Source organism: Mustelus asterias, chromosome 27 (genome assembly GCF_964213995.1).
Source record: "Mustelus asterias chromosome 27, sMusAst1.hap1.1, whole genome shotgun sequence".
Classification (NCBI taxonomy): domain Eukaryota; kingdom Metazoa; phylum Chordata; class Chondrichthyes; order Carcharhiniformes; family Triakidae; genus Mustelus; species Mustelus asterias.
The window spans coordinates 38576828-38594282 of NC_135827.1; the positions used below are offsets into that span (position 1 = coordinate 38576828).

Sequence of the window (17455 nt, forward strand, 5' to 3'; positions counted from 1 at the left end):
CATTCTGCTTCACTTTGTGATTTTTTTTAATGAAACGTATTTTCCTCTGATGAAAAGTGCAAAATAACACATGCTGACAACCTGAACTATAGACAGAAAATGCTGGAAATACTCAGCAGGTCAGGCAGTATCTGTGGAGTTAAACGGAAATGTTTCAGGTCCGTGACCTTTCATCAGGAACTGAAAAAGGTTTGAGATGGGACGGCATGGTGGCACAGTGGTTAGCACTGCTGCCTCGCAGCGCCAGGGACCCGGGTTCGAGTCCCGGCTCGGGTCACTGTCTGTGTGGAGCCTGCACGTTCTCCCCGTGTCTGTGTTGGTTTCCTCCGGGTGCTCCGGTTTCCTCCCACAGTCCAGAGATGCGTGGGTTAGGTGGATTGGCCATGGAAAATGTGCGGGGTTACGGGAACAGAGTGCGGGGTCGACCTGGGTAAGATGCTCTTTTGGTGCAGAGTCAATCGACCAAATGGCCTCCTTTTGCACTGTGGGGATTCTGTTTCTATTTCTAACACATCGAGCTGAAATGCTAATGATGTTTGTCTCACCACAGATACGACCTGATCATCTGACTATTCCAACATTTTCTGTGTTTATTTCTGTCTCGTTACGCAGTCTTCATTCTGAGGTTGGGATCTGAAGATTGAGCCCAAGTCACACGTGAGAAGCCTGATCATGTATTCCAGGCTGTCTTTCCCAGTGCATGACTGAGGGAGTGCAACACTGTTGGTGATGTTGCCTTTCAGATGAGATGTTAAACTTGGGGTGGTTTAAAAGATCCCTTGGCACTGTTTTGATGAAGAGCAGTGAAATTCTGCCTGGTACCCCAGCCAATGTTGATCCCTCGACCAGTTTCACTCCAAAACAGATGGATCTGGTGATTACCAGATGCAAATTCCTTCTGATCTGCTGCTACATAGAAACATCGAAAATAGGAGCAGGAGGAGGCCATTCGGCCCATCGAGTCTGCTCTGCCATTCATTTTCATTTTGATCATGGCTGATCATCCAACTCAGTAGCCTGATCCCACCTTCCACCCATATCCTTTGATCCCCTTCACCCCAAGAGCTATATCTAATTTCCTCTTGAAAACATGCAATGTTTTGATCTCAGTTACTTTCTGTGGTAGTGAATTCCACACATTCACCACTCTCTGGGTGAAGAAATTTCTCCTAATCTCTGTCCTAAATGGGATGGGAGAGTGGCAATGATTGTGCCTGTCAGTGTTGTGTGATATAGTTTGATAATAAGAAAGGCACAATATTTAAAGTATATTTTATGTACTCTCCAGGATATGTATAACTCCGGATCATTGACCCTCTCTTTCCGATACAGAATAATGAACCAGGCTCTGGGCATACCAGCCTTGTTTTCTGTCAGTTCTGGAATGTTGCAGGGTTGATGCAAGAGGCGACAGGAATTTCAGTCCTTATTGCAAAAGGCGTTGGATATTTGGCCAAGTTTTTGGGGGTTGAAGGGTAGGGCTAGGTGGGTTGAAGTTATTTTCTCCATGTTTGTAACAGTGTCCCAGCACTGACTGTGTGCGTGTGTGTGCTGCGTGCGTGTGTTGTGTGTGTAATGTATCCTGTGTGCATGTGTGTTATATATACTGTGTGTGCGTGTGTGTGTAACTGGACCATTCTGTTTGCTGCAGAATGTCTTGTCTGACTAACACTGAGCTGAGGAACATAACCAAGGTGTGGTAACCATTTGCTTCTCCCCAGTTGGAATCTGCATGGACAGCAAGGTGCTGAGAGCTATTAGCAGCGCTCAGTGATGGGCTGAAGAGATGGAGAGAGTCCATCTAGTACCCAGTGTTAACAATTCTTCTTTCATCTTTTTCCTTCCAGACTAAAGGCGTTAGCATCCACAGGCGGGAAGAGTGTCCAGGCAGCTTGTGATTGGTTGGTATGAGATTAATATCTACAAATGTAGTTAATGATTTTCTCTTGCAGCTTAAGCTTGCACCGTGAACTGATAATCACTTTTTTATGATTTATTAATTTCTAGAGGAGATTGGTGCTAATTGAACTGTAAAGTTCATGTGGAGTGAACACGAAAGGCTGTAATTTCCTTTTTGATTCACTTGATTTCCTGTCAGGTAAACCACCATGCATTCCAAGCAAAGACGTCTTTGTGTTAATCTTTACCACCACACAACACCGAAAGTACTCGAGGGGGACTTGCTCCAGGATTAAAGACAAAGGGTGGGATTTTATGGCCTCGCTCGTCCCAAAACCGTAAAATCCCGCCCGAGGTCAACGGACCTTCCCATTGTCCACCCCTTGCCCACTCCGATTCCCGTGGCAGGTGGGGTGGTAAAACTCCAGCCAAAGGGTTTCGAACAATGATGGAATTAGGTCACGTGGAGATAGAGGGCGGAATCTCCTGCTGGCACCAGGAACGGGAATCGTGACGAGGAGCAGAGTGAGATTTGGTGTGAGTCAAAAAAATCAGATTCCCGCCAGCAGGATATGAGGTTGGAATTTTATTCTCCTGAATTTTATGATGGCTTAAAGGCAGGTTGGGTGTCCTGTAGAGCTATGTCAGCAACCCCATGAATTCTCATTAAAAGGTGAACAGACTGGAATCCTGCTCTCCGTCCAAGTTAAGTGCCCCGCCAGGGGAAATTTAGGAAGGTCACATTGACGAGTGGCATGCACCCGGCAAGGTCAACCTCTTCCTGGGCTTTGAGGTCAGTCAATGCCATTTTCCCCTTCCTTTCTCACAGATATGGACTGGCTATACCACAGGCTGTTCCAAGGCTGGGTACAGGGAAGGGGTGAGACTGGGTGGGTGGATGGGGTGTTGGTGAATGGAGGAGCAGAGTGGAAGAGTCCAGGTGCTGTTTAAACATGGTGCCAGGGTGTTGGAAGCTAAGAGGTACCAGCAGGATGGGCCACTTCCTCCGCCCCCCCCCCTCCCCCCCCGCATGAGATTTCAATGTGCTCCTTGCAGATGCCTATCTAAAGAGCTGAACAGCACAAGATCTCACATGTTCAGCCACCCTGCCGTGCAGAGGGAGTCAGTCCGACCTCCGCTCCAGCCACCGGACTTTGTCCCCAGAGTAGAAACTATTTCTGTGACGACTCGAGGTGATTCGGTGTGCCAGGCGAATACGAGATTTATTCAGTGAGTAAAAATGAGTTACAACTGAAGGATTTGCAACACAGCTCTGCCCCAACAATTCCCCCAACTCGCTCTGCCCACCTCCAGCTCCAGGGATGGACACCCTCCTCCTGATAGGCCAAGGTTCACGCGCCTGCGCTCCATAGGTTCTGGCCCCAGTCACAGGGCTTGTGAAGGGTCACTTCTTAAAGGGGCCACAATTTGGAGCTACCACAATTTCCTTTGGTGGGAAAATCTGGAACAGGACAACATGATCTTAAAATTAGAGCCAGGCTTTTCGAGAGTGATATCAGGAAGAACTTTCCCTACGCGGAGGGAACTGGGATAAATCTGGAACTTTCCTGCTGGAAGACTGAAGGATGTTGGTGCACATTTTGGAGTTGAGCAAAGGAACTGTCTGTGCCAAGGATCCTTGGTAATTACAGATGTTTCCTTGTAACTGAGTTAAGGAGGAACTTCTTCACCTAAAGGGTTGTGAATCTGTGGAATTCCCTGCCCAGTGAAGCAGTTGAGGCTACCTCATTGAATGTTTTTAAAGCAAGGACAGATAAATTTTTGAACAGTAAAGGAATTAAGGGTTATGGTGAACGGGTGGGTAAGTGGAGCTGAGTCCACGAAAAGATCAGCTATGACCTTATTAAATGACGGAGCAGGCTCAAGGGGCCAGATGGCCTACTCCTGTTCCTAATTCTTATGTAATGTTACAGGGTTTAATTGGCTTCATAGAATGTTACAGCATGGAAGACAGCCATTTGACTGAGCAATCGTATGCTGACCCAGAGTAGAGCTTTCTAATTAGTTTTCCTGTGAATTATGAGAGAGTGGGCTCCTGTTACACTTTTTTTGAAAAGGAGGGAGTCGCAACTCGATATTGTGGGTGCGTCAACAACAGACATGATATGCCAAATGGTACTGAACTGGGAGCCCTGAGCTGGGAATAGCATCAGCTCACTTCCTGGTGGATGTATGTTCACAGCGAAGAAGGAGCCATGGTTTGACAGTGGATTTACTTCAGAGAACATGAGAAGGCTGATATGGGCAATGGGAATGCCGAATGCTTTCTCATGAGGTTGAGATGAAGATAGTAGTGTTGAGTTTATTGTAGGAGACTTTTTTAAATTCTGTATCACTCTGTATTGTATCTAACCTGGCATTTACCTTTTTTTAGAAATTGTGCTTCTCAAGGTTTGTGAGGTTGGAGATTCCTGCAGATTAGGGGCTGGTGTATGTTTGAGATTTTTGCCCATTAGACCGAGACTGTTCAAAGTCACTTCACATACAACAAGCAGCAAAGGGAGTACATTTTTTTATCCCACTCAATTTAAACCCAGGTCAGAGTTTAATTCACTGCCCCACCCTGTCACCACCCTCAGTATTGTTATGCTTCAGGTCAGACAATCCAAAGTGTTTATGAAGCCCGCCTGAAGCATTTTGAATTTGGCTGCGATAAAGGACAAAGAAAATTACAGCACAGGAACAGGTCCTTCGGCCCTCCAAGCCTGCACTGACTATGCTGCCCGACTTAACTAAAATTCCCTACCCTTCCGGAGACCATATCCCTCTATTCCCATCCTATTAATGTATTTGTCAAGACGCCCCTTAAAAGTCACTACCGTATCCGCTTCCACTACCTCCCCTGGCAACGAGTTACAGGCACCCACTACTCTGTGTGTAAAAAAATCTGCCTCGTACATCTCCTTTAAACCTTGCCCCTCACACCTTAAACCTATGCCCCCTAGTAATTGACTCTTCCACCCTGGGAAAAAGCTTCTGACTATCCACTCTGTCCATGCCTCTCATAATCTTGTAGACTTCTATCAGGTCGCCCCTCAATCTCCGTCGCTCCAGTGAGAACAAACCAAGTTTCTCCAACCTCTCCTCATAGCTAATGCCCTCCATACCAGGCAACATCCTGGTAAATCTTTTCTGTACCCTCTCCAAAGCCTCCAGCTCCTTCTGGTAGTGTGGCGACCAGAATTGAACACTATATTCCAAGTGCAGCCTAACTAAGGTTCTATAACGCTGCAACATGTCTTGCCAATTTTTAAACTCAATACCCCGGCCAATGAAGGCAAGCATGCCGTCTGCCTTCTTGACTACCTTCTCCACCTGCATTGCCACTTTCAGTGACCTGTGTACCTGTACACCCAGATCCCTCTGCCTATCAATACTCTTAAGGGTTCTGCCATTTACTGTATATTTCCTATCTGTATTAGACCTTCCAAAATGCATTACCTCACATTTGTCCGGATTAAACTCCGTCTGCCATCTCTCCGCCCAAGTCTCCAACTGATCTATATCCTGCTGTATCCTTTGATGGTCCTCATCGCTATCCACAAATCCACCAACCTTTGTGTCGTCTGCAAACTTACTAATCAATCCAGTTACATTTTCCTCCAAATATATATTACAAACAGCAAAAGTCCCAGCACTGAGACCTGAGGGAACACCACTTGTCACAGCCCTCCATTCAGAAACACACCCTTCCACTGCTACCCTCTGTCTTCTTTGACTGAGCCAGTTTTGTATCCACCTTGCCAGCTGACCTCTGATCCCATGCGACTTCACCTTCTGCACCAGTCTGCCATGAGGGACCTTGTCAAAGGCCTTATTGAAGTCCATGTAGACAACATCCACTGCCCTACCCTCATCAATCATCTTCGTCACTTCCTCAAAAAACTCGATCAAGTTCGTGAGACACGACCTCCCTTTCACAAAACCATGTTGTCTCTCACTAATACGTCCACTTATTTCCAAGTGGGAATAAATCCTGTCTCGAAGAATCCTCTCCAATAATTTCCCTACCACTGATATAAGGCTCGCCGGCCTGTAATTACCTGGATTATTTTGCTACCCTTCTTAAACAAAGGAACAACATTGGCTATTCTCCAATCCTCTGGGACCTCCCCTGTAGCCAGTGAGGATACAATGATTTCTTTCAAGGCCCCAGCAATTTCCTCCCTTGCCTCTCTCAGTATTCTGGGGTATATCCCATCAGGCCCTGGGGACTTGTCTATCTTAATGTTTCTCAAGAACCCCAATACCACCACCTTTTTGATCTCAACATAACTCAAACTATCTACACACCCTTTCCCAGAATCATCATCCACCAAGTCCTTGTCTTTGCTGAATACTGACACAAGGTATTCATTTAATACCTCGCCCATTTCCTTTGGCTCCACACATAGATTCCCTCCCTTGTCCTTGAGTGGGCCAACCCTCTCCCTAGCTACCCTCTTGCTCTTTATATATGTATAAAAAGCCTTGGGATTTTCCTTAATCCTGCTGGCCAATGCTTTTTCATGACCCCTTTTAGCTCTTCTTACTCCTTCCTTAAGTTTCTTTCTACTTTCCTTGTATTCCACACTTGCTTCGTGTGTTCCCAGCCTCCTAGCTTTGACAAATGCTTCCTTTTTCTTTTTGACTAGGCTCACAATATCTCTTGTTATCCAAGGTTCCCAAAACTTGCCATACTTATCCTTCATCCTTACAGGAATGTGCCGGTTCTGAATCCCTATCAACTTACACTTGAAAGCCTCCCACGTGCCAGCTGTTGATTTGCACTCAAACCTCTGCCCCCCAATCTACATTCTTCAGTTCCTGCCTAATATTGTTCTAATTAGCCTTCCCCCAGTTTAGCACCTTAACTTGAGGATTACACTTATCTTTATCCATCAGTACCTTAAGGCATACTGAATTGTGGTCACTGTTCCCGAACTACTCCCCTACTAAAACATCGACCACCTGGCCAGGCTCATTCCCCAATACCAGGTCCAGTATGGCCCCTTCCCTAATTGGACTATCTACATACTGTTTCAAGAAGCCCTCCTGGATGCTCCTAACAAACTCTGCCCCATCCACACCCCTAGCACTAAGCGAGTCCCAGTCTATATAGGGGAAATTAAAATCTCCCACCACAACTTTTACACCTTGCCAAAACCTGCCTATATATCTGTTCCTCAATCTCCTGCTGGCAGTTGGGTGGCCGATAGTAAATCCCCAACATTGTGACTACACCTTCCCTATTCCTGAGCTCTACCCATATTGCCTCGCTGTATGAACCCTCCGAGGTGTCCTCCCGGAGTACAGCTGTGATATTCTCCTTAACCAGTAGTGCAACTCCCCTATCCCTTTTACATCCCCCTACATCCTGCCTGAAACATCTGTATCCTGGAATGCTAAGCTGCCAATCCTGTCCTTCCCTTAACCAAGTCTCTGTAATGGCAACAACATCGTGGTTCCTAGTATTAATCCAAGCTCTAAGTTCATCTGCCTTACCTGTTACACTTCTCGCATTGAAGCTAATGCAGTTCAGTCCACCATGACATGTTTCACTTCAGGTGTGATTCAAATGACCCAGTAGGGATCTTTTATCAAACAAAGTTTATTTAAGAATATAGTTAACATGTATAGTAAGAAAATTAGCAAGAATTTTTATCAATTACAAACAAGAAACAAAACTACCACTCTAATGTATAACTCTTAATGAATATTGCTAATGTGTTCCAATTAAAACCATAAACAACAAAAACCCTTTTCACAGGTTTATCACTGCACAGGCTAAAGCTCACATGATACTGGAATACAGTCCCCTGGGTTGAATGCTGATTTCAAATGATCTTGAAAACTCAGAGCAGCCTGCAGTCGTATCAGCTCACCAAAACACCAAAGCACAGATTAATTACTGCAGCGTGGCAACAAGCTTTTCTTTCAGCTAACTGGTAAAATTTTCAAAGCAAAACGGAGAGAGAAAGAGACTTCTTTTCCAGCTTGCTTCTAAGACTGCCTCTAACACTGCAGCCAAAACAAAACTAAAAACAACCCTTGTCACCTGACCGGTACACATTTTTTTTCTCCTCTCACAATGACATCACCCAAGGCTGTAACCGTGATTTTTTAAAAAACCTCTTAAAGGAACACTAACATCACAGTACCATGTGGATGGGGTTTTATCTAGAACTATATCAGAAATATATCCTGCTATATCAGAACTGGGTTGGCTCCAAAAGAGCTATCAATGCTCATCCCCATTATAGACATCAACTTGACAAAGTCAAAGGAAATTTATTCTTTCATTGCAATCTTTTAAAGAAGTCCTGTCTCGAGTAACAATAAAAAAAAGTATTAGAGAGACTATTTCATTATTTTGATCCATCAACTGTTCGTAGGGTATTTGTATGCAAAGGCTAATGGGCAAGGACTGATCAACAACTGTTGGCTCCAAGTCACTTTTGCAGCTTTAAGAGTAACTCTCGACGTGAGGAGCAGCCTTGGCAGCCAATCTGCTTCCTGTGTGATGCACTCCCATTCCATTCTGTTGTGATGGGGGAGTTTGTTTACACTCCCGATCTCCCATGAGCTGAAGGAGGGAGTATGTTGTTGACATTGTTCCACATGAGGGCAACCCCTGTCTCAATTCGGGCAATTCTTGTGCCACACATGAAACATAGAAACTAAAAGCAGGAGTCGGCCATTCAGCCCTTCAAGCTCAGTCATTCATTTTGATCATGGCTGATGATCATCAAATTCAATATCTTGATCCACCCCCCATATTCCCTGATCCCAATTGGCCCAAAGGGCTATATCTAATTCCTTCTTGAGATCAAACAACATTTTGGCCTCCACTACATTCTGTGGTAGTGAATTCCACACATTCATCACCCGCTGGGTAAGGGGAAGAGTAGTTTCCCTGTTCCTGCATTTTGGAATACCTTCTCTGAGGTGGCGTCCAGCTGAGGCTAAAGAGTGCCACCTACCATTTACCACACACCCATTGGCCGCAAGTGCCTCTCATCCAATGTCAAACCAATACTCTGAAGTGATGTTCCTCTGTCTGGAATAGTCTGCTGTGAGGCCTGAACCTAATTTTTCTGACCCAGAAATGTGAATGTTTTCTGAGGGCATTGTCCTCTGGAATTCCCTTGCTAAACCTCACTTTATCTTTCTCCCCCTTTTTAAGACGCTTCTAGTAAAGACACATCTGAATACAAACTGTTGTGAGCCAGTTAGTTATTCCACCTGGATACGTGTCCGTAATGAATGCCAACCCAGTATTGAGCCCCACATTTTAACTTGCACTGAAGATAAGCATTAGTACAGAGATATCCATATGCAATCGCCTGGTGTTGTTCAGGTCGCTGGAAGTTGGATTGTGGGTGACAGACCCTTCACAAAGTGAGAGAAAATTTCTAAAAATGAATGAAAGGGTTAAGCTTCTCGCTTAATCCTCACATTCCCAGTCACTGTCAACATGAGAGACCAGGTACCATGGAGGGAGAGGGCAAAAAAAAAACAAATCAAAAAGAAGGGAAGAGGAGGAACAAATGATTTCCGTTGTGTAATGGTTGGTAAGCAGTTCCAGGTATAACCCTTGCTGACACCACTATCGATTTGAGACGTGTAGAAGCACTAACCAGGCCAACCCTGCAATACTCCGGGGATCCCTTAACCGTTTACTATTGCTGCATCGCTATTCGCAGGAAGTGGCTTGTGTGGTTAGTCCGTGTGTGTGTGTATTTCTCTCTAAAGTGGCAGGTGCTATACTGAAGAGAATGAAACATAGCAGTAATTATGCAGATAAAGGCTTTCTTTTTTAAAACAAAACCTCTCATCTGCTCTGCCTGTGCCAAGTCTCTCTGTTATCTGGCCCTGTTAAAGGCTTAGATTAATGAATTGGTGTTAAAATTTACTATAGTAACATGAATTCTTAGAATTAGACACCAACCCCGCCATAACCTTTATTGATGAGACTTTCTAATAAATGCCAACACTAACCCGATCTCAGCGAGAGCCTGTGCAATAAAGCAATGACTCAAGCTTGAGATTGTTTGAGGCCACTGCCTCCAACCTGTCTTTGTGGGTGACACTGAAACTCTCTCCATTGATCTTAAAGCAGACAGGAACTTTGGGAGTTGAGTTGGGGAGTGAGACCATCTCAATTCCCTTTATCCTCAACAATTTCTACTTTAACCCTTAAAAAGCTCCGAATCAGTCCTCCGTTCCAATTCTGTGGGAGTCAGGCACCTTCCCACCACTTGTCAATCTTTCTGGATGAACTCAACTTATCACCAGGTTCAATCCAGACAGCATCACGTCCAATCCCCAACCTAATCTTGTCTGATTTCTACATACCGATTTTCCAGATAGGATTGCATGCAGGAAGATATCTCTTCCCTAGAGACTTCAACCAAGCTTGGCACCCCATCCATCCATTCTCTACTACAAGCCACTCATCCCTGCCCAACCCCTGCCAGCCTCCAATTTCTACATCAGTTTAAACAGCACAGACCAGGGTTGCATGGATTTGGGGATGCGGGCAGTTTTTAAAATTCATTCATGGGGTGTGGTCGTCGCTGGCTAGGCCATCCCTGAGGGCATTGAAGAGTCAACTGTGGATCTGGAGTCATATGTAGGCCAGACCAGGAAGGACATTAGTCCTTGACAGACATTAGTAAACCAAAATGGGTTTGATCGTCATCAGACTTTTAATTCCAGATTTTTATTGAATTCCAATTTCACCATCTTCCGTGGTGGGATTCGAACCCAGGTCCCTAGAGCATTGCCCTGGGTCTCTGGATTACTAGTCCAGCTACAATATCACTACGTCACTGCCTCACAATGAACCTCTGCTCTGCGTGAGAGAGTTTCCCCGAGACTTCAAAGGAATACTCTCTGTTGCACAGCTCAACTCTTTCATTAGTCATGCATGAACTACATTCTCCTGGGAGAGAAAACCACAGACCTAGTGCTTCCTAACAGATGATTATAGCAAGAAGTATTTATAAAATGTTCCCCACCAGGAGTTTTTAATGGTACGTACAACAGTTTCAGGTTTTTTGGGCTTGCAAGCCCAAATTAATTAATTTCCGTTCTCTGACTTTGCATGGCCACCTTGTGAGTTAATCCATTGAACAATGGAATTAGCCAAGAGTGACCCAGCCTGGTTGATCTATTCCTGTTCCAAAAAATTCAAACTTTCAATCTACCAGACTTGGGCAACCCTTCCTCCACCTTAATCATTCACTTCCTCCAGTGTGAACGATCGACAAGATGGTCTGCAGTAACTCACCAAAGTTCCTTCGACAGCACCTTTCAAACTTATGTCTCTACAACCAAGGAGTACAAGGGTAGCAGATGCATGGGAATACCCATGTGAGCCTCCGCTGAACAGTGTGTGGTTATTGTAATTGAAATAATAATCCAGAGGTTGAGTTTGAATCCCAACATGACAAATCATATTTCAATCTCAGCGTTTGGTCTGGCGCCAGAACAGCTTCATGAAATAGTCTGGATTATCATCAAAATCTAACTGCTTAACGAATACCCTTAAGGGAAGGGTCCCTAGACCCTGATGGAGTTTGGTGAACACCTTATTCCAGTTCCACACTATATTCTTGACTCTTAATATCCCTCAGGAGAACTAGAAATCATAGAAATCATAGAAACCCTACAGTACAGAAAGAGGCCATTCGGCCCATCGAGGCTGCACCGACCACAATCCCACCCAGGCCCTATCCCCATATCCCTACATATTTTACCTGCTAATCCCTCTAATCTACGCATCCCAGGACACTAAGGGGCAATTTTAGCATGGCCAATCAACCTAACCCACACATCTTTGGACTGTGGGAGGAAACCAGAGCACCCGGAGGAAACCCACGCAGACACGAGGAGAATGTGCAAACTCCACACAGACAGTGACCCGAGCCGGGAATCAAGCCCAGGTCCCTGGAGCTGTGAAGCAGCAGTGCTAACCACTGTGCTACCGTGCCGCCATGAGATACGGCCCCTATCTCAAGAAGAAACTGAGGGACAACAAAGAGGAGTCCGAGCAGCCCATTTAATTATGTTCCGCTGTTCAAATAGATCACGGCTAATTTGCATCTTAAACTCCATCTACCTGTTCCTTAAACCCAACAGAAATGGATCCATTTCAGTTTTGATATTTTCAGCAGGCCTCCAGCCTCTCGAGTTTTTTGAGGAGGGTTATTCCAGCCATCAACCACCCAGGACATGGAGCAGGTTGGGAAATAGTGTGTGGATGTGAACAACACCCCCGTGATTCATCAGCATCCCAGTTTTCACTGTTCAAAGATGGGCCAAACGGCCTCCTCTGTCACAATTCTATGATTCAGGGAAATCTGAATGCAGTTAGAATCATTCAATCCCTACAGTGCAGAAGCAGGCCATTCGGCCCATCGAGTCTACATGGACACTCCGATGGAGCATCCCACCCACACCCTATCCCTGTAAACCCTTGTCTTAATCCTGCTAATCCCTCCCCCCCCCCCCCCCTCCCCATCCCCCTCCCCATCCCCCTCCCCCTCCCCCTGCCCTCCACCCCCTCCCCCCCCCCCCCCCCAAACCTACACATCTAGGGATACCCAGGGGCAATTTAGCATGGCCAATCAACCTTTGGACTGTGGGAGGAAACTGGAGCACCCGGAGGAAACCCACGCAGACACGGGAGAACGTGCAGACTCCGCGCAGATAATCCCCCGAGGCCGGAATTGAACCCGAGTCCCTGGTGCTGTGAGGCAGCAGTGCTAGCCACTGTGCCACCCTAAGTTCTATGATCGAGTGATGCTCCTGTACAGAGCACCAATGTACACAGTGCTTCATCTCGTGTTGTATACACCGAGCTGCGGTATTTATTGAGACAGAGAGTTGCCGAGTTGATTGATTGCTCCATGGAGCCCCCTGTGCCACTGTAAAAACAACAATCGGGGAGATTGTTTCACCTCACTGCCGTACCCTCCTCCCCTGCAGCTTGATGGTTTTAATTCCTTTCCGTCCTGCTGCACAATTGATTTAGCCGGGTGGGGAGTGATGGCTGGATGAGGGCTGAGAGTGGACGCAGCGACACTGCATTGATTTTTCTTTTCAGTCTCTGAGCCTATCTGACAGCGGAGTGTTTTAAAGGAGTGCCATCCCCTGAGTCAGGAAATTCACTTCAGTCTCTTCTTTTTCTGCTCCCTCCTTTGTGTCAGGCTGTTTTCCCACGTTGACGACCCCTTCCTGGATGATCCTCTTCCTCGGGAATACGTTCTTTACCTGCGTCCCACTGGACCCTTGGCCACCAAGCTCTTTGAGTACTGGCATCAGTCGCGACAAGTGTGCGGCAAAAACAAGGCTCACAACATCTTCCCTCACATCACCCTCTGCCAGTTCTTTATGGTGAGTGACCCGAGTCTTCCCAACCTGTTTCTGAGGAACCTCCGGGGTTAAATCTAGGGCCTCGATTCAAACTGCTCAAGGAGAGGCCATTCAGTCCATTGTGCCTGTCCTGGAAGGGGCCATGTGACGGGATAGGAAAGTTTTATTTATTTTCTCCTCTTCGCACTTGGCACATGTTGGGGTATATTGATTAAAACAAATGTCTCTGGGGAGAAATGTGTCATTGGGCTCTGTAGCACTGTGGGTTTGGTATGTTGCTAGGTCCTGTAGCACTGTGGGTTTAGTGTGTCACTGGATCCCGTAGCACTGTGGGTTTAGCGTGTCACTGGCTCCTGTAGCACTGTGGGTTTAATGACACTGGGTCCCATAGCACTGTGGGTTTAGTGTGTCACTGGGTCCTGTGGTACTGTGGGTTTAGTGTGTCACTGGGTCCCATAACACGGTGGGTTTGGTACGTCACTGCGTCCCGTAGCACTGTGGATTTGGTACATCACTGGGTTCTGTAGCAGTGCCGGGGTGGCGAGGGGCTAGGTATTTGGGGCTGGGTATTTGGTGCTGGGTAATTGGGGCTGGGTATTTGGTGCTGGGTGCCCAGGATCCATTGGTCAAATGAGGCTAACCCTGGCAGGTATTGTTGCTGTTTCAGTGCGAGGACAGTAAAGTGGAAGGTCTTTGTGAAGCCTTACAGAACACGGTGAGCCGGTGGAAAGAGACCTTCCCTCTTCCCCTTCCCCTGGAGCTGTACACTTCATCAAACTTTATCGGCCTCTTTGTGGAGGAGCAGAGTGCAGAAATTATCAAGAAATTTGCTGCAGATTTTGCGTCAGAAGCTACGAGTAAAGCAGGTGAGAATTCTGATATTGGTGCACATTAAGCATCATGTTACACAAAGCGGGCAAAATCACTAAGCCGTTCGCTGTGGCTCAGTGGGCAGCAGTCTCACATCTTGAGTCAGAGGGTGGTGGGTTCAAGTAGGGTTGGGGACCAAATGATGCCCTTGTCAACAACGCTGACATCCAATTAACTAATTTTTAAAAAATGTTCCAATTCTGAGGCTTGAGCCCAGGTTCACATTCCTGGTCTAATATTCAGAGGTGTATGGAAACTATCCAAGGTACTGTTTTGAAGGAGAGCAGGAAGTTGTCCCTAGTTTCAAGGCCAAAATATATCCCTTGATCAACATCACTCAGAACAGACATCCACTTGAGTACTGAAACACCTGCATCCCTGGGAAAACATTGCTTGATTGACAGCTCTGGTTTTCTACCTCTGTCGTCAATTGAACAATGTTTATTTACACAATGATAAGAGGTTTCACGTGCTTGCAGTTTCAGCTGTTGAAACTTTAAAGGGTCTGGGTGATTGACACTTTTATTATCTTGTAGTAAAATTTAGTTTTCTTTTGAGAAAATGGAAAGTTATCAATGATTTTTTCAGAGCAGGCTTTACACAATCTATCCTATTGTCACTATAGGGTTCATTGTTTCTATGCAACGCAGAGTGGGTAAATGGGCATGGAAGTGCCATAGCTTGGCATGGAGGCGCATGAGAGGCCAGAGGAGGGGCTTATCTTGGCATGAAACGGTGAAGAGGACCTTTCGAATTTTCCTTTTACACTTACCACATAGACAATGGTTCACAAGTTCTCGGAGATGCAGTGAACCACTGCTGGCTAAAAGACTGGCCCAACTCTGAAAATTGCATTGGACTAGGACATACCTATCCAACGATGGAGCTGACCAGGACAGGGGTGTAGGCTTTTGCCCTGAACCAGCTGGCATGCATTTTAAAACCCTGTTTAAAATTGGGAAACCCTAGTCGTGGGATCAGGAATCCCAGAATCGGGTCCCTGCTGCCATTTCTAAAGGGTTCCTGAGTCATCCCAACTCAGTCAAAATCCAAGCCTGCTTTCCCCTTCTCTCTGACCTCTTCCTACCCTTGTATGTGAAGCTTGGTGCATCTATGGATAGATTGTTGCCAGCTAAAGGCATTATGAGATATGGAGCCAAGACACGTGGATAGGGTTACGATATAGATCAGCCATGATCGGGTTATATGTCAGAATAAGTTCAAGGGGCTGAATAACATCCTCTTGCTCAATAATTTGTCATTGGCTCATCTATTAATTAACATTATCTTTGTTCCCTGTTATCTCTCCTTCTCTGTGTCTCTCTCCTTCTCTGTGTCTCTCTCCCTCTCTGTGTCTCTCTCCTTCTCTGTGTCTCTCTCCTTCTCTGTGTCTCTCTCCCTCTCTGTGTCTCTCTCCCTCTCTGTGTCTCTCTCCTTCTCTGTGTCTCTCTCCTTCTCTGTGTCTCTCTCCTTCTCTGTGTCTCTCTCCTTCTCTGTGTCTCTCTCCCTTTCTGTGTCTCTCTCCCTCTCTGTGTCTCTCTCCTTCTCTGTGTCTCTCTCCTTCTCTGTGTCTCTCTCCTTCTCTGTGTCTCTCTCCTTCTCTGTGTCTCTCTCCTTCTCTGTGTCTCTCTCCCTCTCTGTGTCTCTCTCCCTCTCTGTGTCTCTCTCCCTCTCTGTGTCTCTCTCCCTCTCTGTGTGTCTCTCTCCCTCTCTGTGTCTCTCTCCCTCTCTGTGTCTCTCTCCCTCTCTGTGTCTCTCTCCCTCTCTGCGTCTCCCTCTCCCTCTCTGTGTCTCCCTCTCCCTCTCTGTGTCTCCCTCTCCCTCTCTGTGTCTCCCTCTCCCTCTCTGTGTCTCCCTCTCCCTCCCTGTGTCTCCCTCTCCCTCCCTGTGTCTCCCTCTCCCTCCCTGTGTCTCCCTCTCCCTCCCTGTGTCTCCCTCTCCCTCCGTGTCTCCCTCTCCCTCCGTGTCTCCCTCTCCCTCCGTGTCTCCCTCTCCCTCCGTGTCTCCCTCTCCCTCCGTGTCTCCCTCTCCCTCCGTGTCTCCCTCTCCCTCCGTGTCTCCCTCTCCCTCCGTGTCTCCCTCTCCCTCCCTGTGTCTCCCTCTCCCTCCGTGTCTCCCTCTCCCTCCGTGTCTCCCTCTCCCTCCGTGTCTCCCTCTCCCTCCGTGTCTCCCTCTCCCTCCGTGTCTCCCTCTCCCTCCGTGTCTCCCTCTCCCTCCGTGTCTCCCTCTCCCTCCGTGTCTCCCTCTCCCTCCGTGTCTCCCTCTCCCTCCGTGTCTCCCTCTCCCTCCGTGTCTCCCTCTCCCTCCGTGTCTCCCTCTCCCTCCGTGTCTCCCTCTCCCTCCGTGTCTCCCTCTCCCTCTCTGTGTCTCCCTCTCCCTCTCTGTGTCTCCCTCTCCCTCTCTGTGTCTCCCTCTCCCTCTGTGTCTCCCTCTCCCTCCCTGTGTCTCCCTCCGTGTCTCCCTCTCCCTCCGTGTCTCCCTCTCCCTCCGTGTCTCCCTCTCCCTCCGTGTCTCCCTCTCCCTCTCCGTGTCTCCCTCTCCCTCTCCGTGTCTCCCTCTCCCTCTCCGTGTCTCCCTCTCCCTCTCCGTGTCTCCCTCTCCCTCTCCGTGTCTCCCTCTCCCTCTCCGTGTCTCCCTCTCCCTCTCCGTGTCTCCCTCTCCCTCTCCGTGTCTCCCTCTCCCTCTCCGTGTCTCCCTCTCCCTCTCCGTGTCTCCCTCTCCCTCTCCGTGTCTCCCTCTCCCTCTCCGTGTCTCCCTCTCCCTCTCCGTGTCTCCCTCTCCCTCTCCGTGTCTCCCTCTCCCTCTCCGTGTCTCCCTCTCCCTCTCCGTGTCTCCCTCTCCCTCTCCGTGTCTCCCTCTCCCTCTCCGTGTCTCCCTCTCCCTCTCCGTGTCTCCCTCTCCCTCTCCGTGTCTCCCTCTCCCTCTCCGTGTCTCCCTCTCCCTCTCCGTGTCTCCCTCTCCCTCTCCGTGTCTCCCTCTCCCTCTCCGTGTCTCCCTCTCCCTCTCCGTGTCTCCCTCTCCCTCTCCGTGTCTCCCTCTCCCTCTCCGTGTCTCCCTCTCCCTCTCCGTGTCTCCCTCTCCCTCTCCGTGTCTCCCTCTCCCCCTACCCCCCTCCCTCTTCCTCTTCCTCTTCCTCTCCCTCTCCCCCACTCCCCCACTCCCCCACTCCCTCACTCTCCCTCCCCCTCCCCCTCCCCCTCCCCCTCTCCCTCTCCCTCCCCCTCCCCCTCCCCCTCCCCCTCCCCCTCTCCCTCTCCTTCTCCCTCCCCCTCTCCCTCTCCTTCTCCCTCCCCCTCTCCCTCCC

At 47.9% G+C, this 17455-nt stretch overlaps 2 protein-coding genes across 2 annotated transcripts in view; one reads left to right on the plus strand and one right to left on the minus strand.

The window, feature by feature from the left end:
* LOC144479966 (uncharacterized) overlaps positions 1-17455 on the minus strand; it is a 418329-nt gene that overhangs the window by 166038 nt on the left and 234836 nt on the right. The gene's annotated exons all lie outside the window — the stretch shown is intronic.
* Positions 1-17455, plus strand: part of LOC144479964 (ubiquitin-associated and SH3 domain-containing protein B-like) — a 145050-nt gene that overhangs the window by 99982 nt on the left and 27613 nt on the right. Inside the window, exons 2-4 of the mRNA XM_078199092.1 lie at positions 1848-1901; positions 13116-13302; positions 13949-14147. Coding sequence (XP_078055218.1) covers positions 1848-1901; positions 13116-13302; positions 13949-14147 — 440 coding nt within the window. The remainder of the gene's footprint in view (positions 1-1847; positions 1902-13115; positions 13303-13948; positions 14148-17455) is intronic.